This window comes from Oncorhynchus mykiss, chromosome 14 (genome assembly GCF_013265735.2).
Source record: "Oncorhynchus mykiss isolate Arlee chromosome 14, USDA_OmykA_1.1, whole genome shotgun sequence".
Classification (NCBI taxonomy): domain Eukaryota; kingdom Metazoa; phylum Chordata; class Actinopteri; order Salmoniformes; family Salmonidae; genus Oncorhynchus; species Oncorhynchus mykiss.
The window spans coordinates 34,600,383-34,622,050 of record NC_048578.1 but is presented as its reverse complement, the minus strand read 5'-3'; the positions used below and the strand labels follow the sequence as shown (position 1 = coordinate 34,622,050).

The following is a 21,668-nucleotide window of genomic DNA, read 5'->3' as shown; positions in this document are numbered from 1 at the left end:
TTGCATTGAAGGTTCCCAAGAACAACGTGGCCTCCATCATTCTTTAAATGGAAGAAGTTTGGAACCACCGAGAGACTCTTCCTAGAGCTGGCCGCCAATGGCAAAATGAGCAATCGGGGGAGAAGGGCTTTGGTCAGGGAGGTGACCAAGAACCCGATGGTCACGCTGACAGAGCTCTAGAGTTCCTATGTGGAGATGGGAGAACCTTCCAGAAGGACCACCATCTCTGCAGCAGTCCACCAATCATTTATGGTGGTGTGGCCGGATGGAAGCCATTTCTCAATAAATGGCACATGAGTTTTCCAAATGCACCTAAAGGTCTCCTTAGACCATGAGAATCAAGATTCTCTGGTCTGAGGAAACCAAGATGGAACTCTTTGGCCTGAATGCCAAGCGTCCCGTCTGGAGGAAATCAATTTTAAAATAAGGCTGTAACGTAACAAAATGTGGGAAAAGTTAAGGGGTCTGAATACTTTCTGAATGCAGTGTATATTTCACCCCCAGCAACCCCTTTTCTGTCACTCACCTGTCCATTAGTTGAGTAAAACCTATTTCAGAGGAACACCTGTACAAAATGACATCCCTTGTTATAGATACCTTTCTGTTTTGCAGCCTCCGCTATATAATAAAGATTGAAGTTGTTGCTTTGTCCTGTATGGTTCTTAGGCGCTCTTCTGCGTGGCACAGAGGCGCAGTGTGACCTTTGACTTTCAGAATGACGTTGCCCCTTGATCAAATGTTATTTGTCACGTACACATGGTTAGCAGGTGTTAATGTGAGTGTAGCGAAATGCTTGGGGGGGGGGGGGGGTGTTGACAAGGTCAAATGATTACATTAGTGATAGAAAGATGCCAGAGTTTCCGACTTGGAATTTTGAGTTGGATTCATATTCAAAAGGATTTTTGACAGATGGAGCTTGTTTTTTTTCCTGAGTTCCCAGTTGTCTTGAAAGCACTTAAGTTAGAAAACAGAGATTTCCGAGTTCCCAGTTGTATTGGTATATAAGGACAGACATATGCCTAGACACTAGAGCAGGGGTGTCAAAATTGTGTTTTTTTCCTTTCAATTAAGACCCAGACAACCAGGTGAGGGGAGTTCTTTACTAAGACCTAGACAACCAGGTAAGGGGAGTTCCTTACTAAGACCTAGACAACCAGGTGAGGGGAGTTATTTACTAAGACCTAGACAACCAGGTGAGGGGAGTTATTTACTAAGACCTAGACAACCAGGTGAGGGGAGTTATTTACTAAGACCTAGACAACCAGGTGAGGGGAGTTCCTTACTAAGACCTAGACAACCAGGTAAGGGGAGTTCCTTACTAAGACCTAGACAACCAGGTGAGGGGAGTTATTTACTAAGACCTAGACAACCAGGTGAGGGGAGTTATTTACTAAGACCTACCAGGTGAGGGGAGTTATTTACTAAGACCCAGACAACCAGGTAAGGGGAGTTCCTTACTAAGACCTAGACAACCAGGTAAGGGGAGTTCCTTACTAAGACCTACCAGGTGAGGGGAGTTATTTACTAAGACCTAGACAACCAGGTGAGGGGAGTTATTTACTAAGACCTAGACAACCAGGTAAGGGGAGTTCCTTACTAAGACCTAGACAACCAGGTAAGGGGAGTTCCTTACTAAGACCTAGACAACCAGGTGAGGGGAGTTATTTACTAAGACCTAGACAACCAGGTGAGGGGAGTTATTTACTAAGACCTACCAGGTGAGGGAAGTTATTTACTAAGACCCAGACAACCAGGTAAGGGGAGTTCCTTACTAAGACCTAGACAACCAGGTAAGGGGAGTTCCTTACTAAGACCTACCAGGTGAGGGGAGTTATTTACTAAGACCTAGACAACCAGGTGAGGGGAGTTATTTACTAAGACCTAGACAACCAGGTAAGGGGAGTTCCTTACTAAGACCTAGACAACCAGGTAAGGGGAGTTCCTTACTAAGACCTAGACAACCAGGTGAGGGGAGTTATTTACTAAGACCTAGACAACCAGGTGAGGGGAGTTATTTACTAAGACCTACCAGGTGAGGGGAGTTATTTACTAAGACCCAGACAACCAGGTAAGGGGAGTTCCTTACTAAGACCTAGACAACCAGGTAAGGGGAGTTCCTTACTAAGACCTACCAGGTGAGGGGAGTTATTTACTAAGACCTAGACAACCAGGTGAGGGGAGTTATTTACTAAGACCTAGACAACCAGGTAAGGGGAGTTCCTTACTAAGACCTAGACAACCAGGTAAGGGGAGTTCCTTACTAAGACCTACCAGGTGAGGGGAGTTATTTACTAAGACCTAGACAACCAGGTGAGGGGAGTTATTTACTAAGACCTAGACAACCAGGTGAGGGGAGTTATTTACTAAGACCTAGACAACCAGGTGAGGGGAGTTCCTTACTAAGACCTAGACAACCAGGTAAGGGGAGTTCCTTACTAAGACCTAGACAACCAGGTGAGGGGAGTTATTTACTAAGACCTAGACAACCAGGTGAGGGGAGTTCCTTACTAAGACCTACCAGGTGAGGGGAGTTATTTACTAAGACCCAGACAACCAGGTGAGGGGAGTTATTTACTAAGACCTAGACAACCAGGTGAGGGGAGTTCCTTACTAAGACCTAGACAACCAGGTGTGGGTGAGTTATTTACTAAGACCTAGACAACCAGGTGAGGGGAGTTCTTTACTAAGACCTACCAGGTGAGGGGAGTTCCTTACTAAGACCTAGACAACCAGGTGAGGGGAGTTCCTTACTAAGACCCAGACAACCAGGTAAGGGGAGTTATTTACTAAGACCTAGACAACCAGGTAAGGGGAGTTCCTTACTAAGACCTAGACAACCAGGTGAGGGGAGTTCTTTACTAATTAGAGACCTTAATTCATCGAGTGCAAGCCCCCAAGGACCGACTTTGTGAAACCCTGCGCTAGAGTCCAATGTCACCTCTATTAGCAATGACTAACCAACCAGCTGACGCTTTGTCCTACTTCTGAGTGAGAATGAGTCACCTGTGCTCCCAAAACAGACCACTAGATGGCAGTAAATGTCCCTATATTGCTTTATTGTTTGCACTGTATGGTACTAAGGGGTAACTGCCCCCCCACCCCCCTGTAATTCCACAAGATATCACCAAATTATTTCCCCACCACTTCCCTAGCTGCCACTGCTCTTGCTCAACAAAAATGTCCTCTATGACATCACAACCTTTGGAGATATTTCAACAAAACTATTTTGTGGTAAATTGATCAAAGATATATTCCAATGAAGTGAGATCTATACTTGTTTTTTTTAAATATACAAGTAGGAAAGCCTTAAGCTAAATAATACTCTTGTTTATTTATTTATTTGTATTTATTTTACCTTTATTTAACCAGGTAGGCAAGTTGAGAACAAGTTCTCATTTACAATTGCGACCTGGCCAAGATAAAGCAAAGCAGTTCGACAGATACAACAACACAGAGTTACACATGGAGTAAAACAAACATACAGTCAATAATAAAGTATAAACAAGTCTATATACAGTGTGAGCAAATGAGGTGAGAAGGGAGGTAAAGGCAAAAAAGGCCTTGGTGGCAAGGTAAATACAATATAGCAAGTAAAACACTGGAATGGTAGTTTTGCAATGGAAGAATGTGCAAAGTAGAAATAAAAATAATGGGGTGCAAAGGAGCAAAATAAATAAATTAATTAAATACAGTTGGGAAAGAGGTAGTTGATAGGGCTAAATTATAGGTGGGCTATGTACAGGTGCAGTAATCTGTGAGCTGCTCTGACAGTTGGTGCTTAAAGCTAGTGAGGGAGATAAGTGTTTCCAGTTTCAGAGATTTTTGTAGTTCGTTCCAGTCATTGGCAGCAGAGAACTGGAAAGAGAGGCGGCCAAAGAAATAATTGGTTTTGGGGGTGACTAGAGAGATATACCTGCTGGAGCGTGTGCTACAGGTGGGAGATGCTATGGTGACCAGCGAGCTGAGATAAGGGGGGACTTTACCTAGCAGGGTCTTGTAGATGACATGGAGCCAGTGGGTTTGGCGACGAGTATGAAGCGAGGGCCAGCCAACGAGAGCGTACAGGTCGCAATGGTGGGTAGTATCTGGGGCTTTGGTGACAAAACGGATTGCACTGTGATAGACTGCATCCAATTTGTTGAGTAGGGTATTGGAGGCTATTTTGTAAATGACATCGCCAAAGTCGAGGATTGGTAGGATGGTCAGTTTTACAAGGGTATGTTTGGCAGCATGAGTGAAGGATGCTTTGTTGCGAAATAGGAAGCCAATTCTAGATTTAACTTTGGATTGGAGATGTTTGATATGGGTCTGGAAGGAGAATTTACAGTCTAACCAGACACCTAAGTATTTGTAGTTGTCCACGTATTCTAAGTCAGAGCCGTCCAGAGTAGTAATGTTGGACAGGCGGGTAGGTACAGGTAGCGATCGGTTGAAGAGCATGCATTTAGTTTTACTTGTATTTAAGAGCAATTGGAGGCCACGGAAGGAGAGTTGTATGGCATTGAAGCTTGCCTGGAGGGTTGTTAACACAATGTCCAAAGAAGGGCCAGAAGTATACAGAATGGTGTCGTCTGCGTAGAGGTGGATCAGAGACTCACCAGCAGCAAGAGCGACCTCATTGATGTATACAGAGAAGAGAGTCGGTCCAAGAATTGAACCCTGTGGCACCCCCATAGAGACTGTCAGAGGTCCGGACAGCAGACCCTCCTATTTGACACACTGAACTCTATCAGAGAAGTAGTTGGTGAACCAGGCGAGGCAATCATTTGAGAAACCAAGGCTGTCGAGTCTGCCGATGAGGATGTGGTGATTGACAGAGTCGAAAACCTTGGCCAAATCAATGAATACGGCTGCACAGTAATGTTTCTTATCGATGGCGGTTAAGATATCATTTAGGACCTTGAGCTTGGCTGAGATGCACCCATGACCAGCTCTGAAACCAGATTGCATAGCAGAGAAGGTATGGTGAGATTCCAAATGGTCGGTAATCTGTTTGTTGACTTGGCTTTCGAAGACCTTAGAAAGGCATGGTAGGATAGATATAGGTCTGTAGCAGTTTGGGTCAAGAGTGTCACCCCCTTTGAAGAGGGGGATGACCGCAGCTGCTTTCCAATCTTTGGGAATCTCAGACGACACGAAAGAGAGGTTGAACAGGCTAGTAACAGGGGTGGCAACAATTTTGGCAGATAATTTTAGAAAGAAAGGGTCCAGATTGTCTAGCCCGGCTGATTTGTAGGGATTCAGATTTTGCAGCTCATTCAGAACATCAGCTGAGCAGATTTGGGAGAAGGAGAAATGGGGAAGGCTTGGGCGAGTTGTTGTGGGGGGTGCAGTGCTGTTGACCGGGGTAGGAGTAGCCAGGTGGAAAGCATGGCCAGCCGTAGAAAAATGCTTATTGAAATTCTCAATTATGGTGGATTTATCAGTGTTGACAGTGTTTCCTATCTTCAGTGCAGTGGGCAGCTGGGAGTAGGTGTTCTTATTCTCCATGGACTTTACAGTGTCCCAGAACTTTTTTGAGTTAGTGTTGCAGGAAGCAAATTTCTGCTTGAAAAAGCTAGCCTTGGCTTTTCTAACTGCCTGTGTATAATGGTTTCTAGCTTCCCTGAACAGCTGCATATCACGGGGGCTGTTCGATGCTAATGCAGAACGCCATAGGATGTTTTTGTGTTGGTTAAGGGCAGTCAGGTCTGGGGAGAACCAAGGGCTATATCTGTTCCTGGTTCTAAATTTCTTGAATGGGGCATGTTTATTTAAGATGGTTAGGAAGGCATTTTTAAAAAATATCCAGGCATCCTCTACTGACGGGATGAGATCAATATCCTTCCAGGATACCCCGGCCAGGTCGATTAGAAAGGCCTGCTCGCTGAAGTGTTTCAGGGAGCGTTTTACAGTGATGAGTGGAGGTCGTTTGACCGCTGACCCATTACGGATGCAGGCAATGAGGCAGTGATCGCTGAGATCTTGGTTGAAAACAGCAGAGGTGTATTTAGAGGGCAAGTTGGTTAGGATGATATCTATGAGGGTGCCCGTGTTTAAGGCTTTGGGGAGGTACCTGGTAGGTTCATTGATAATTTGTGTGAGGTTGAGGGCATCAAGTTTAGATTGTAGGATGGCTGGGGTGTTAAGCATGTTCCAGTTTAGGTCGCCTAGCAGCACAAGCTCTGAAGATAGATGGGGGGCAATCAGTTCACATATGGTGTCCAGAGCACAGCTGGGGGCAGAGGGTGGTCTATAGCAGGCGGCAACGGTGAGAGACTTGTTTTTAGAGAGGTGGATTTTTAAAAGTAGAAGTTCAAATTGTTTGGGTACAGACCTGGATAGTAGGACAGAACTCTGCAGGCTATCTTTGCAGTAGATTGCAACACCGCCCCCTTTGGCAGTTCTATCTTGTCTGAAAATGTTGTAGTTTGGAATTAAAATGTCTGAATTTTTGGTGGTCTTCCTAAGCCAGGATTCAGACACAGCTAGAACATCCGGGTTGGCAGAGTGTGCTAAAGCAGTGAATAGAACAAACTTAGGCAGGAGGCTTCTAACGTTAACATGCATGAAACCAAGGCTATTACGGTTACAGAAGTCGTCAAAAGAGAGCGCCTGGGGAATAGGAGTGGAGCTAGGCACTGCAGGGCCTGGATTCACCTCTACATCGCCAGAGGAACAGAGTAGGAGTAGAATAAGGGTGCGGCTAAAAGCAATAAGAATTGGTCGTTTAGAACGTCTGGAACAGAGAGTAAAAGGAGGTTTCTGGGGGCGATAAAATAGCATCAAGGTATAATGTACAGACAAAGGTAAGGTAGGATGTGAATACAGTGGAGGTAAACCTAGGTATTGAGAGAGATATTGTCTCTAGAAACATCATTGAAACCAGGAGATGTCATTGCATGTGTGGGTGGTGGAACTAATAGGTTGGATAAGGTATAATGAGCAGGACTAGAGGCTCTACAGTGAAATAAGCCAATAAACACTAACCAGAACAGCAATGGACAAGGCATATTGACATTAAGGAGAGGCATGCTCAGTCGAGTGATCAAAAGGGTCCAGTGAGTGGAGAGGTTGGTTGGGGGTCACGGCGATTTAGACAGCTAAATCGGTAGCAAGCTAGCATAGGAGCAAGCTAGCATAGAATGGAGGTCTGTTATTAGCCAACTCTTGCGTTCCGTCAGTAGATTAGTGGGTTTCCGTGTGGTAGAGGGGATTAATCCAAATCACACAACAACAACAAAAATAAAAACAATAGATATAGTTATAGAGGCCCAAGAAGAAAAATAAATAAATAAATAAAATAAAAATTGTCCGATTGTCTATTCAGATAGCAGCCGATAAGATAGCCAGCGGCTAGCAGGCCGCAGATGGGCGCCCAGGCAACGTTGCGCCGGAGAAGCCAGCCGGACAATTCCCTTGGGTAGACAACGTCGGCAGTCCAACTGTGAAGGCCCGGTGGGGCTCCGCGTAGGCAGCAAAACGGGTCCGGATAGGTGACTGCAGCCCAGGAGTGATTGATGGAACTCTTCAGCTGGCTAGCTCCGGAACAATTGATGTTAGCTCCGGAATCGACGAAAGCCGATAGTCACACGGATAGCAGCTAGCTAGCTGTGAGATCCAGGTATGGATGTCCAGAGCCAGCGGCCGAAATCCGGTATGTTCCGTTCCGAGCCGCGCTGCGCTGCACCGCGCCGTACAAAACTGGCGATAGATTCTCGAGCCAAAGGACAGCCGATGACCACAAACCGTGGTTAGCTGAGTACTAACGATTAGCCAGTAAATAAGCTAACTAGCTTCTGAACCAGCTTCAGAGTAGCTTCTGGACCAGCTTCTGGCTAGCTCCCGGCTAGCTTCTGGCTAATTTCTGGCTAGCCTCTCGGGGGATTACAGATCTGAGGTAAATAATACTTTTTTATATAAATATAAATTGGTGAAGCGGATTGCAGGAGAGTGTTCTGAAGATGAGTTTTTGGAAAATTAAAAATGTATGTGAAAAAAAGTTATATATATCTATATATTTATATACACGACAGGACGAGGACAAAAATACGTCTGAACTGCTATGCCATCTTGGGAAATGATGATGGATGTGAAGTATCTCTGTCAAATACGTGTTCAATAAATGACAGGAAAAGGAATGAACAAAAGTTCAATGAACAAAAGAATGAACAAAAGAAATAACAAAAGTTTATCTCAATACTTTGTTATATACCATTTGTTGGCAATGACAGAGGTCAAACATTTTCTGTAAGTCTTCACAAGGTTTTTTCACACACTGTTGCTGGTATTTTGGCCCATTCCTCCATGCAGATCTCCTCTAGAGCAGTGATGTTTTGGGGCTGTTGCTGGGCAACACAGACTTTCAACTCCCTCCAAAGATTTTCTATGGGGTTGAGATCTGGAGACTGGCTAGGCCACTCCAGGACCTTGAAATACTTCTTACGAAGCCACTCCTTCGTTGCCCGGGCGGTGTGTTTGGGATCATTGTCATGCTGAAAGACCCAGCCACGTTTCATCTTCAATGCCCTTGCTGATGGAAGGAGGTTTTCTCTCAAAATCTCACGATACATGGCCACATTAATTCTTTCCTTTACACGGATCAGTCGTCCTGGTCCCTTTGCAGAAAAACAGCCCCAAAGCATGATGTTTCCACCCCCATGCTTCACAGTAGGTATGGTGTTCTTTGGATGCAACTCAGCATTCTTTGTCCTCCAAACACGACGAGTTGAGTTTTTACCAAAAAGTTATATTTTGGTTTCATCTGACCATATAACATTCTCCCAATCTTCTTCTGGATCATCCAAATGCTCTCTAGCAAACTTCAGACGGGCCTGGACATGTACTGGCTTAAGCAGGGGGACACGTCTGGCACTGCAGGATTTGAATCCCTAGCGGCGTAGTGTGTTACTGATGGTAGGCTTTGTTACTTTGGTCCCAGCTCTCTGCAGGTCATTCACTAGGTCCCCCCGTGTGGTTCTGGGATCTTGTGATCATTTTGACCTCACGGGGTGAGATCTTGCGTGGAGCCCCAGATCGAGGGAGATTATCAGTGGTCTTGTATGTCTTCCATTTCCTAATAATTGTTCCCACAGTTGATTTCTTCAAACCAAGCTGCTTACCTATTGCAGATTCAGTCTTCCCAGCCTGGTGCAGGTCTACAATTTTGTTTCTGGTGTCCTTTGACAGCTCTTTGGTCTTGGCCATAGTGGAGTTTGGAGTGTGACTGTTTGAGGTTGTGGACAGGTGTCTTTTTTTATACTGATAACAAGTTCAAACAGGTGCCATTAATGCAGGTAACGAGTGGAGGACAGAGGAGCCTCTTAAAGAATAAGTTACAGGTCTGTGAGAGTCAGAAATTTAGCTTGTTTTCTAGGTGACCAAATACTTATTTTCCACCATAATTTGCAAATAAATTCATAAAAAATCCTACAATGTGATTTTCTGGATTTTTTTTCTAATTTTGTCTGTCATAGTTGAAGTGTACCTATGATGAAAATTACAGGCCTCTCTCCTATTTTTAAGTGGGAGAACTTGCACAATTGGTGGCTGACTAAATACTTTTTTGCCCCACTGTATGTACAAATTAGAATCGTGCAATAGCAGAGCATAAGAGAGTTGCCACATCAATGTTACGCTGAATTAATTAGTTAAGATATTGTTATTTGATATTAAGTTAGTTAAGATATTGTTATACTCCAATCTTATCTAATGTTCTTATTTATAATCCATTTCACTACTATATTCTAAGTAATATTTTTAGTTTATTATTAAAAACAACTATTGAACATCTTTTGCTCCTGAGTGTAATTTTAAAGACTGCTGGGATTACCCTGGTACTTAAAAAAACGCACCTTTTCTAAAAAACAATTTTTCATTAAATAACAAATAAAATGATTTCCTTTTATAGTTTATTCGTCTAAGCATGACCTTTTTCCACTACCAATTTTCTTTCCAAATGTTCCTTTTTTGTGTCAGCAAATAGACATTGTTCTTAAGGGGGCTAGTTACCTCCTACTACTACCCTATCACGTTCACTAGTCCAGCCTCTAGTTAGATAGGCCTATGATATGAAAGGCTGCAAAGATTGCGAGGATAAGTTAAAATTTGGATAGGTTTATTAGAGTGAATTTTACATATGATTGAAAATATGTTAGTTAATGTTTCTCTATGGTTCCATTTAATTTGTATTTGGTAAAAATCAAAGGCCCAGTGTACAGCAGCCTACAACTGATTTACAACAGTTCAATCCATTAGGTTTGTGTTAAAAGAGCTGACTATTAGAAAACCAGCTCCATCAAACCATATCAGACCGTTAAGGGCCATAGAAGGCGGCGTTTAGACAGGCAGCCCAATTCTGATCTTTTTTTTTATTACTAATTGGTATTTTGACTAATCAGATCAGCTCTTGAAAAGACCTGATGTGAAAAGATCTGACGTGCTTGGTAAAATGACCATTTTGTGGGAAAATATCAGAATTGGGCTGCTTGTCTAAACGCTTTTTGTTGGCTTTGTAATGTTTCCTCTTCTACGAAGGAGCAAGCCCCCGTCTTGAATGGAGTGGACGTTTATATTGCTTCAAATATATAGGGAGTCTACTGATGATGCGCATAATGCAGTTATTCTGCTTCCTGATATTCTTTAACGGAAGCTTATAGGCCCAGAACTAGACAATACAAAGGGGAAAAAAGCTGATATCTTTCAAAGTTGTATTGGGGCTCCCGAGTGGAGCGGTCTAAGGCACTGCATCTCAGTGCAAGAGTGGTCACTACAGTCCCAGGTTCGATTCCAGGCTGTATCACATCCGTCCTTGATTGGGAGTCCCATAGGGCTGCGCACAATTGGCCCAGCGTCGTCCGGGGTAGGCCGTCATTGTAAATAAGAATGTGTTCTTAACTGACTTGCCTTGTTAAGTACATGCTATTGTCATCAATTATCTATCTGTTCCGCAAAAAAATAGTAAGGTGAAGTTAGCACACATAACCAAACACTAACGACTACCCTAAAAATATTTGCAAATAAAAGTCCTTCTCTGAGAAAAAAACAATGAACTATAATTGACTTTTAAATTATGATAAACATGGCCATGAACATTTTTGGGTATGGAGCAAGAATATTTAACATTTATATGATTTGGACTCCTGTAAAAATCCAGATATTGATATTTTGTCCTGTTTATTTGCATTGATTTCGTGTTGGACATTTATTGTGAAAGGAACTCCGGCCCTACTGCTGCGCCTGTTGGTGCTGAGTTTCCGCTGCATACATGTCCAATTAGCTTCGTTGAGCTAGCTATTCAGGGACATCTCTGGCGGCGGACTGCTGTGACCGTGCCAGACAAGGATCGGAGCTTAGTGCAGTAAGTGTCTGGATACCTTTATAACACATGTTGGATTTCATAGCACTTTTTTTTGAGGGAGGGGTTGTGGCTGGCAGTTAATTAGGGCTTTAGTTGAAACAGGGACGCACAGCTGGCCTGAAACAGATGCTTGGGATAATAGGCTATTAGCGGACATATTACATTTCTTTGGGCGTTTACATGTTTGCAACATGTTGGACGTTGACTTGGTATCATTTTTTAAACTGCATTGTTGGTTAGGGGCTTGTAAGTAAGCCTTTCACTGTAAGGTCTACCTACACCTGTTGTATTCGGCGCATGTGACAAATAAAATTTGATTTGATTTATCCAGATCGAACGATCTACATGCAGCGATTTGCTCCAGATCAAGCTGGTCTGCATCGCGTGGATCAATTTATCTGATCAAGCCAATAGTAGGATTGTGCGTCCGGATCCATTTGCACGGTCGGTTCATTTGACGAAATTATGATAAATATTGTTGGCTATATTTTTACTGACCCTCACTCAAACCAGAGCTGGCTGGTTTTTGCACAATGTTATGCAGTTGTGTGATTAGGCTATGCTATGCGAACTCCCATTGTAGCCTAAGAAATACGTTACAACGTAGCCTATATAGCTTAATATGTAGCCATTGAGGCCAGTGATTGGTTAAACGTGGGGCTGGAACAGAGGTTTTTAGCCCAAATGCCACCTAACCTAACGTAGCAGGCGTAAGACAAACCGCCCATTGTCAAAGTTCAATTTTAGAACGAGATAACAAATATCATCAAATCAATGCTGCCTTTGTATTAGGGCTTCAGACTATTGTTGTATTGGATTTGACACACCGGCTGTCTGACTGATTGACATTTTGTCAGAAGAAGACAGATTTATAACAACTGTTGTTGTTTGTGAGTAACCAATAAGACATATTTGCTACAGACTGATGTGTGTGTGTGTGTGAGACCACCATAAGGAGGCACCCATCAGTCGTGTTTATGCATTGAGTTATGGCCTGTATCCATTGAATTGAGCTATCTCGTGAGAACCCCGTGAACCTTAATTGAATTTAAAGATACAGTAGCGCCTCTCATAGACATTCTACAGCCGCCAGCCAGAGTCTATGGAATACCTGTGTTTTATCGTTACTCCTGCAGCCATCTTTGGTGCAATTTCATCATCCAGTAGTAGACCCGTGCATGAGCTACACAAATACCTTTGCAGTTTCTCACATAACGGGTTACAGACAGAGACATGCGTTTCAAAATGTCCCCTGTTACATCTGCAGCAAGCTGGAACTGGATGGATACAACACTGGATACATTGTAACAACGGGTTAATAGAATCCAGTTCAGACTGGGTTACATTGTAACAACGGGTTAATAGAATCTAGTCCAGACTGGGTTACATTGTAACAACGGGTTAATAGAATCTAGTTCAGACTGGGTTACATTGTAACAACGGGTTAATATAATCTAGTCCAGACTGGGTTACATTGTAACAACGGGTTAATAGAATCTAGTTCAGACTGGGTTACATTGTAACAACGGGTTAATATAATCTAGTCCAGACTGGGTTACATTGTAACAACGGGTTAATAGAATCTAGTTCAGACTGGGCTACATTGTAACAACGGGTTAATATAATCTAGTCCAGACTGGGTTACATTGTAACAACGGGTTAATAGAATCTAGTTCAGACTGGGTTACATTGTAACAACGGGTTAATAGAATCTAGTCCAGACTGGGTTACATTGTAACAACGGGTTAATAGAATCTAGTCCAGACTGGGTTACATTGTAACAACGGGTTAATAGAATCTAGTCCAGACTGGGTTACATTGTAACAACGGGTTAATAGAATCTAGTTCAGACTGGGTTACATTGTAACAACGGGTTAATATAATCTAGTCCAGACTGGGTTACATTGTAACAACGGGTTAATATAATCTAGTCCAGACTGGGTTACATTGTAACAACGGGTTAATAGAATCTAGTTCAGACTGGGTTACATTGTAACAACGGGTTAATAGAATCCAGTTCAGACTGGGTTACATTGTAACAACGGGTTAATAGAATCTAGTCCAGACTGGGTTACATTGTAACAACGGGTTAATATAATCTAGTCCAGACTGGGTTACATTGTAACAACGGGTTAATAGAATCTAGTCCAGACTGGGTTACATTGTAACAACGGGTTAATATAATCTAGTCCAGACTGGGTTACATTGTAACAACGGGTTAATAGAATCTAGTCCAGACTGGGTTACATTGTAACAACGGGTTAATATAATCTAGTTCAGACTGGGTTACATTGTAACAACGGGTTAATAGAATCTAGTCCAGACTGGGTTACATTGTAACAACGGGTTAATATAATCTAGTCCAGACTGGGTTACATTGTAACAACGGGTTAATAGAATCTAGTCCAGACTGGGTTACATTGTAACAACGGGTTAATATAATCTAGTTCAGACTGGGTTACATTGTAACAACGGGTTAATAGAATCTAGTTCAGACTGGGTTACATTGTAACAATGGGTTAATAGAATCTAGTTCAGACTGGGTTACATTGTATCTCGGGAATGTCTTGATTATTTTTCCCCTTTGTGATTAAAAAAACAAACATAAAATCCATTTGATAGGAAAATAAACATGCAGTAGTTTGGCTTAGTGCAGAAGTTCTCAAATTAAAGGGATTTTCTCCAAAACCTTTCTGTTCTTTCACACTAAACGTAGGCCTATGTGTTTACTGCTAGACAAGGTGTTGCCTAGGCTATGGGAGATTATTTTTGCTGTGGACAGCGTAAAACACCAAATAATGCATGCAGAGCAGAATTAGGCCGATACCCACTAATTATCAAAATCCAGAAAAGATACTTTAAATTCTACAACCACCTAAAAGGAAGTGATTCCCAAACCTTCCATAACAAAGCCATCCCCTACACAGAGATGAACCTGGAGAAGAGTCCCCTAAGCAAGCTGGTCCTAGGGCTCTGTTCACAAACACAAACAGACCCCACAGAGCCCCAGGACAGCAGCACAATCAGACCCAACTAAATCATGAGAAAACAAAAAGATAATTTCTTGGCACATTGGAAAGAATTTACAAAAAAACAGAGCAAACTAGAATGCTATTTGGCCCTAAACGGAGAGTACACAGTGGCAGAATACCTGACCACTGTGACTGACCCAAACTTAAGGAAATCTTTGACTATGTACAGACTCAGTGAGCATAGCCTTGCTATTGAGAAAGACCGCCCTAGGCAGACATGGCTCTCGAGAAGGAAGCCTATGTGCGCACTGCCCACAAAATTAGGTAGAAACTGAGTTGCACTTCCTAACCTCCTGCCCAATGTATGACCATATTAGAGACACATATTTCCCTCAGATTACACAGATCCACAAAGAATTTGAAAACAAATCAAAGTTTGATAAACTCAATTTTTTTTATTTGACCTTTATTTAACTAGGCAAGTCAGTTAAAAACAAATTCTTATTTATAATAACGGCCTAGGAACAGTGGGTTAACTGCCTTGTTCAGGGGCAGAAGAACAGATTTGATTTGATTTGAAGATGTGTTTACCTAGTCAGCTCGGGGATTCAATCTGGCAACCTTTCAGGTACTAGTCCAACACTCTAACTTCTAGGCTACCTGCCGCCCCTACACTCTAACCACTAGGCTACTTGCCACCCCTACACTCTAACAACTAGGCTACCTGCCGCCCCTACACTCTAACCACTAGGCTACCTGCCGCCCCTACACTCTAACCACTAGGCTACCTGCCGCCCCTACACTCTAACCACTAGGCTACCTGCCGCCCCTACACTCTAAGCACTAGGCTACCTGCCGCCCCTACACTCTAACCACTAGGCTACCTGCCGCCCCTACACTCTAACTACTAGGCTACCTGCCGCCCCTACACGCTAACCACTAGGCTACCTGCTGCCCCTACACGCTAACCACTAGGCTACCTGCCGCCCCTACACGCTAACCACTAGGCTACCTGCCGCCCCTAAGCTAGTTTATGAATTTCGCATCCTCTGACAGTAGCTAGGCTAGTTTATGAATTTCGCATCCTCTGACAGTAGCTAGGCTAGTTTATGAATTTCGCCTCCTCTGACAGTAGCTAGGCTAGTTTATGACTTTCGCCTCCTCTGACAGTAGCTTGGCTAGTTTATGAATTTCGGTCGCGCGCCGGTAGATAAATCACCTGGGACAATATAACTAATTTATGTTTACAGGGTAGATATACAAGGACAAAATAATGAATCTTTGTTATGAATGTTGTGTCCTTTCAGATCACCATGACGACAGAAATCTCCACCTCCATAAACATCAAGGAGCCTCGATGGGACCAAGGGACGTTTATGGGCCGGGCCAAACACTTCTTCACTGTTACCGACCCACGCAACGTCCTGCTTACTAACGAACAACTAGAGAATGCACACAAAGTCATCAGTGACTACCGGTAGTGTATTCTGAGCATGTTTCTCCTTAGTTCTGGTTCTTCCTAGTGCTCCTTAGTTCTCCTTGGTTCTGGTTCCTCCTGGTGTTCCTTATTTCTCATTGATTCTGGTTCCTCCTGGTGCTCCTTAGTTCACCTTGGTTCTGGTTCCTCCTGGTGCTCCTTAGTTCACCTTGGTTCTGGTTCCTCCTGGTGCTCCTTAGTTCTCCTCGGTTCTGCTTCCTCCTGGTGCTCCTTAATTCTCCTTGGTTCTGGTTCTTCCTGGTGCTCCTTAGTTCTCCTTGGTTCTGGTTCTTCCTGGTGCTCCTTAGTTCTTCTTGGTTCTGGTTCTTCCTGGTTCTTTCTAATTCTCATTGATTCTGCTGTATGGAAACAACCCATAACTGAGCTGAGAGCTCCTGATAGAATTGACCCCAGGCTTATTGGCATAGATCTAGGACCAGATTTCCCTTAATTAACTATTGATGAACCAGAAAGGCAACACATGGTTGCGTTCTGTGATGCAACATTGAATACAATGGGCCGTGTTTATCAAATGCAGGTTGTGTGCATCTAACAGAGCTTTGTTTAAACTTGTATTGCTTCTAAGTAAACAGGCTCAGCTAATCACTTGTCCCCCTCTCTCTCTCTCTCTCTCCCCCAGGCAAGGGGTGATGTCCCCCGGGCTGACAGAGGACGAGCTATGGAGAGCCAAGTACATCTTTGACTCAGCCTTCCACCCAGACACTGGAGAGAAGATGATCCTGATTGGCCGCATGTCGGCTCAGGTCCCCATGAACATGACCATCACTGGCTGTATGATGACCTTCTACAAGTGAGCAGCAGTGTTCTATTACTATGAATGATAGTGTGTTAACCTTTATTTAACTAGGCAAGTCAGTTAAGAACAAATTCTTATTTACAATGACGGACTAGGAACAGGGGGTTAACTGCCTGTTCTGGGGCAGAACGACATATTTTTACCTTGTCAGCTCGGGGATTCAATCTGGCAACCTTTCGGTTACTAGTCCAACGCTCGAACCACTAGGCTACCTGCCGCCCAATGATAGTGTTATAAGACTGTTCTATTAGAATGAATGATAATGTTATAAGACTGTTCTATTAGAATGAATGATAGTGTTCTATTAGAATGAATGATAGTGTTATAAGACTGTTCTATTAGAATGAATGATAGTGTTATAAGACTGTTCTATTAGAATGAATGATAGTGTTCTATTAGAATTAATGATAGTGTTCTAAGAATCTCATTGTAGGTTTACTACAGGATGTTGTAGAAAAAGATATCAGGTTATGCCATGGGTCACTGGCAGTTCATACTGAAGCAGGTAGGTTCAAGCAAGCGGAGGACCAGTCAGATTATGACACTAAACTAATGATGTATAATAATGTATCTTTCTCATCATTCATTCTCATCAGTCAACACAGAGTTGCAGTGTTTTTGAGATGAGTGTAATTGAGAAGATGGGTAGATCAGTGGTTGTGTGGTGTGCTGTCACTGTTATGTCCGCTATTACCTGATGGTTTCCCATCTCTTTCTGATATCTCTATACTCCCTTGTTTTGTACACAAAGACATCCGCATTTGTCAGGGTTAGGTGCCTTATCTCTCGTCAATATATGTTTTCCTCATCATCCCGTCTGTCTAATTTAAGTGTCCTCTCTCTCTCTCTCTCTCTCTCTCTCACCCCCCCAGGACAACTCCAGCTGTAGTCTGATTGAAGTGTCCTCTCCAGGACAACTCCAGCTGTAGTCTAATTGAAGTGTCCTCTCTCTCTCTCTCTCTCTCTCTCTCTCTCTCTCTCTCTCCTCAGGACAACTCCAGCTGTAGTCTTATGGCAGTGGATCAATCAGTCCTTCAATGCAATAGTCAACTACACCAATAGGAGTGGAGATGCTCCTCTCTCAGTTAAGTAAGTTGGTGTTATAGTTTCTATATCAGGGCTATTCTACTATATTCTTACAGCGACATTTTCTATGTGTGATTATTCTTCAGAAGAACAGTATAAAAAAACAGTGCACACACCCCAATAAAGAACTTTTCTTAAAATTAAATATTGCTAAAAGTAATTAGAAAAGAGTTGGAGGGCGTTCAACCAACCAAAACATTTGATAATAATTGAAAAGGAAAAAGCTTCTTAAAAGTAATTAAGTCATTTTAAAATCATCTGAAAACTAAGCATCTCAATAAATAATACACAGGTATGTCAAATCACGTAATGCCATATTCCAGTTTAGTTGATGTTGGCCTGTAGTTTTAGTTGATGTTGGCCTGTAGTTTTAGTTGGTGTTGGCCTGTAGTTTTAGTTGATGTTGGCCTGTAGTTTAGTTGGTGTTGGCCTGTAGTTTTAGTTGATGTTGGCCTGTAGTTTTAGTTGATGTTGGCCTGTAGTTTTAGTTGATGTTGGCCTGTAGTTTTAGTTGATGTTGGCCTGTAGTTTAGTTGATGTTGGCCTGTAGTTTAGTTGATGTTGGCCTGTAGTTTTAGTTGATGTTGGCCTGTAGTTTAGTTGATGTTGGCCTGTAGTTTTAGTTGATGTTGGCCTGTAGATTTAGTTGATGTTGGCCTGTAGTTTAGTTGATGTTGGCCTGTAGTTTTAGTTGATGTTGGCCTGTAGTTTAGTTGATGTTGGCCTGTAGTTTAGTTGATGTTGGCCTGTAGTTTTAGTTGGTGTTGGCCTGTAGTTTTAGTTGATGTTGGCCTGTAGTTTAGTTGATGTTGGCCTGTAGTTTAGTTGATGTTGGCCTGTAGTTTTAGTTGATGTTGGCCTGTAGTTTTAGTTGATGTTGGCCTGTAGTTTAGTTGGTGTTGGCCTGTAGTTTTAGTTGATGTTGGCCTGTAGTTTAGTTGGTGTTGGCCTGTAGTTTTAGTTGATGTTGGCCTGTAGTTTTAGTTGATGTTGGCCTGTAGTTTAGTTGATGTTGGCCTGTAGTTTAGTTGATGTTGGCCTGTAGTTTTAGTTGATGTTGGCCTGTAGTTTAGTTGATGTTGGCCTGTAGTTTTAGTTGATGTTGGCCTGTAGTTTTAGTTGATGTTGGCCTGTAGTTTTAGTTGATGTTGGCCTGTAGTTTTAGTTGATGTTGGCCTGTAGTTTTAGTTGATGTTGGCCTGTAGTTTTAGTTGATGTTGGCCTGTAGTTTTAGTTGATGTTGGCCTGTAGTTTAGTTGATGTTGGCCTGTAGTTTAGTTGATGTTGGCCTGTAGTTTTAGTTGATGTTGGCCTGTAGTTTTAGTTGATGTTGGCCTGTAGTTTTAGTTGATGTTGGCCTGTAGTTTAGTTGATGTTGGCCTGTAGTTTTAGTTGATGTTGGCCTGTAGTTTTAGTTGATGTTGGCCTGTAGTTTTAGTTGATGTTGGCCTGTAGTTTAGTTGATGTTGGCCTGTAGTTTTAGTTGATGTTGGCCTGTAGTTTAGTTGATGTTGGCCTGTAGTTTAGTTGATGTCGGCCTGTAGTTTTAGTTGATGTTGGCCTGTAGTTTTAGTTGGTGTTGGCCTGTAGTTTAGTTGATGTTGGCCTGTAGTTTAGTTGATGTTGGCCTGTAGTTTAGTTGATGTTGGCCTGTAGTTTTAGTTGGTGTTGGCCTGTAGTTTTAGTTGATGTTGGCCTGTAGTTTAGTTGATGTTGGCCTGTAGTTTTAGTTGATGTTGGCCTGTAGTTTTAGTTGATGTTGGCCTGTAGTTTAGTTGATGTTGGCCTGTAGTTTTAGTTGATGTTGGCCTGTAGTTTAGTTGATGTTGGCCTGTAGTTTTAGTTGATGTTGGCCTGTAGTTTTAGTTGATGTTGGCCTGTAGTTTAGTTGATGTTGGCCTGTAGTTTTAGTTGATGTTGGCCTGTAGTTTTAGTTGGTGTTGGCCTGTAGTTTTAGTTGATGTTGGCCTGTAGTTTAGTTGATGTTGGCCTGTAGTTTTAGTTGGTGTTGGCCTGTAGTTTAGTTGATGTTGGCCTGTAGTTTTAGTTAATGTTGGCCTGTAGTTTAGTTGATGTTGGCCTGTAGTTTAGTTGATGTTGGCCTGTAGTTTAGTTGATGTTGGCCTGTAGTTTTAGTTGATGTTGGCCTGTAGTTTTAGTTGATGTTGGCCTGTAGTTTAGTTGATGTTGGCCTGTAGATTTAGTTGGTGTTGGCCTGTAGTTTTAGTTGGTGTTGGCCTGTAGTTTAGTTGATGTTGGCCTGTAGTTTTAGTTGATGTTGGCCTGTAGTTTTAGTTGATGTTGGCCTGTAGTTTAGTTGATGTTGGCCTGTAGTTTAGTTGATGTTGGCCTGTAGTTTTAGTTGATGTTGGCCTGTAGTTTTAGTTGGTGTTAGCCTGTAGTTTAGTTGATGTTGGCCTGTAGTTTAGTTGATGTTGGCCTGTAGTTTAGTTGATGTTGGCCTGTAGTTTTAGTTGATGTTGGCCTGTAGTTTAGTTGATGTTGGCCTGTAGTTTTAGTTGATGTTGGCCTGTAGTTTTAGTTGATGTTGGCCTGTAGTTTAGTTGATGTTGGCCTGTAGTTTTAGTTGATGTTGGCCTGTAGTTTAGTTGATGTTGGCCTGTAGTTTAGTTGATGTTGGCCTGTAGTTTTAGTTGGTGTTGGCCTGTAGTTTAGTTGATGTTGGCCTGTAGTTTAGTTGATGTTGGCCTGTAGTTTTAGTTGATGTTGGCCTGTAGTTTAGTTGATGTTGGCCTGTAGTTTTAGTTGATGTTGGCCTGTAGTTTTAGTTGATGTTGGCCTGTAGTTTTAGTTGATGTTGTCCTAGTTTAGTTGATGTTGGCCTGTAGTTTAGTTAATGTTGGCCTGTAGTTTTAGTTGATGTTGGCCTGTAGTTTTAGTTGATGTTGGCCTGTAGATTTAGTTGATGTTGGCCTGTAGTTTTAGTTGATGTTGGCCTGTAGTTTTAGTTGATGTTGGCCTGTAGATTTAGTTGATGTTGGCCTGTAGTTTTTTGTTTGGTATGTTTCTGGTACCTATTAAACCCCTTTTCATGTTTTGTGGTTAGGATAATATGTGAATGAGTATGAATATGTGAATTTCTGAATGCATTTCTCATTTGCAGTCAGCTTGGCACAGCCTATGTATCTGCTACCACAGGGGCAGTAGCCACGGCTCTAGGACTAAATGCACTAACAAAGGTATTAACCCATAGAAACCCTGTTCTCATTCATTCATTTACCATCAACCACATCGCATGGGAGTGTTATCAAACGTAGCTACTCACAAGTCATATCATGAGTGGTTATCATGTCCAAAATAGTTATCATGAATAGAAGTGCATAGTAACCATGAATAGAAGTGCATAGTAACCATGAGTAGAAGTGCATAGTAACCATGAGTAGAAGTGCATAGTAACCATGAGTAGAAGTGCATAGTAACCATGAGTAGAACTGCATAGGCACCATGAATAGAAATGCATAATAACCATGAATAGAAGTGCATAGTAACCATGAGTAGAAGTGCATAGTAACCATGAGTAGAACTGCATAGGCACCATGAATAGAAGTGCATAGGCACCATGAATAGACGTGCATAGGCACCATGAATAGACGTGCATAGGCACCATGAATAGACGTGCATAGGCACCATGAATAGACGTGCATAGGCACCATGAATAGACGTGCATAGGCACCATGAATAGACGTGCATAGGCACCATGAATAGAAATGAATAGTAACCATGAATAGATGTGCATAGTAACCATGAATAGAAGTGCATAGTAACCATGAATAGAAGTGCATAGGCACCATGAATAGAAGTGCATAGTAACCATGAATAGAATTAGTCTACATATGTTGCCTGCTTTTCTGGTTAGTCAATGTGTTGAAAGAGAGAGAAAATGTTGTATAATTCATACAGTATTCCCGTTGTGGAAACAGATACCACTCATCATAACAATCATGACATGCACAAAAA

At 42.4% G+C, this 21,668-nt stretch overlaps 1 protein-coding gene across 3 annotated transcripts in view; it reads left to right on the top strand.

Annotated features, from left to right (window-relative positions):
* Positions 1 to 3,119: 3,119 nt before the first annotated feature.
* LOC110487787 (sideroflexin-1-like) overlaps positions 3,120 to 21,668 on the top strand; it is a 32,266-nt gene continuing 13,717 nt past the window's right edge. For 2 of the 3 annotated variants that reach the window (XM_036943389.1, XM_036943388.1), the window contains exons 1-5: positions 3,120 to 3,231; positions 15,618 to 15,787; positions 16,428 to 16,598; positions 17,595 to 17,693; positions 20,815 to 20,890. In XM_036943389.1, coding sequence (XP_036799284.1) covers positions 3,178 to 3,231; positions 15,618 to 15,787; positions 16,428 to 16,598; positions 17,595 to 17,693; positions 20,815 to 20,890 — 570 coding nt within the window. In that variant the 5' untranslated portion in view covers positions 3,120 to 3,177. Of the gene's footprint in view, positions 3,232 to 11,213; positions 11,339 to 15,617; positions 15,788 to 16,427; positions 16,599 to 17,594; positions 17,694 to 20,814; positions 20,891 to 21,668 lie in introns of those variants that run through there. The other variant, XM_036943391.1, reaches the window with a different exon arrangement.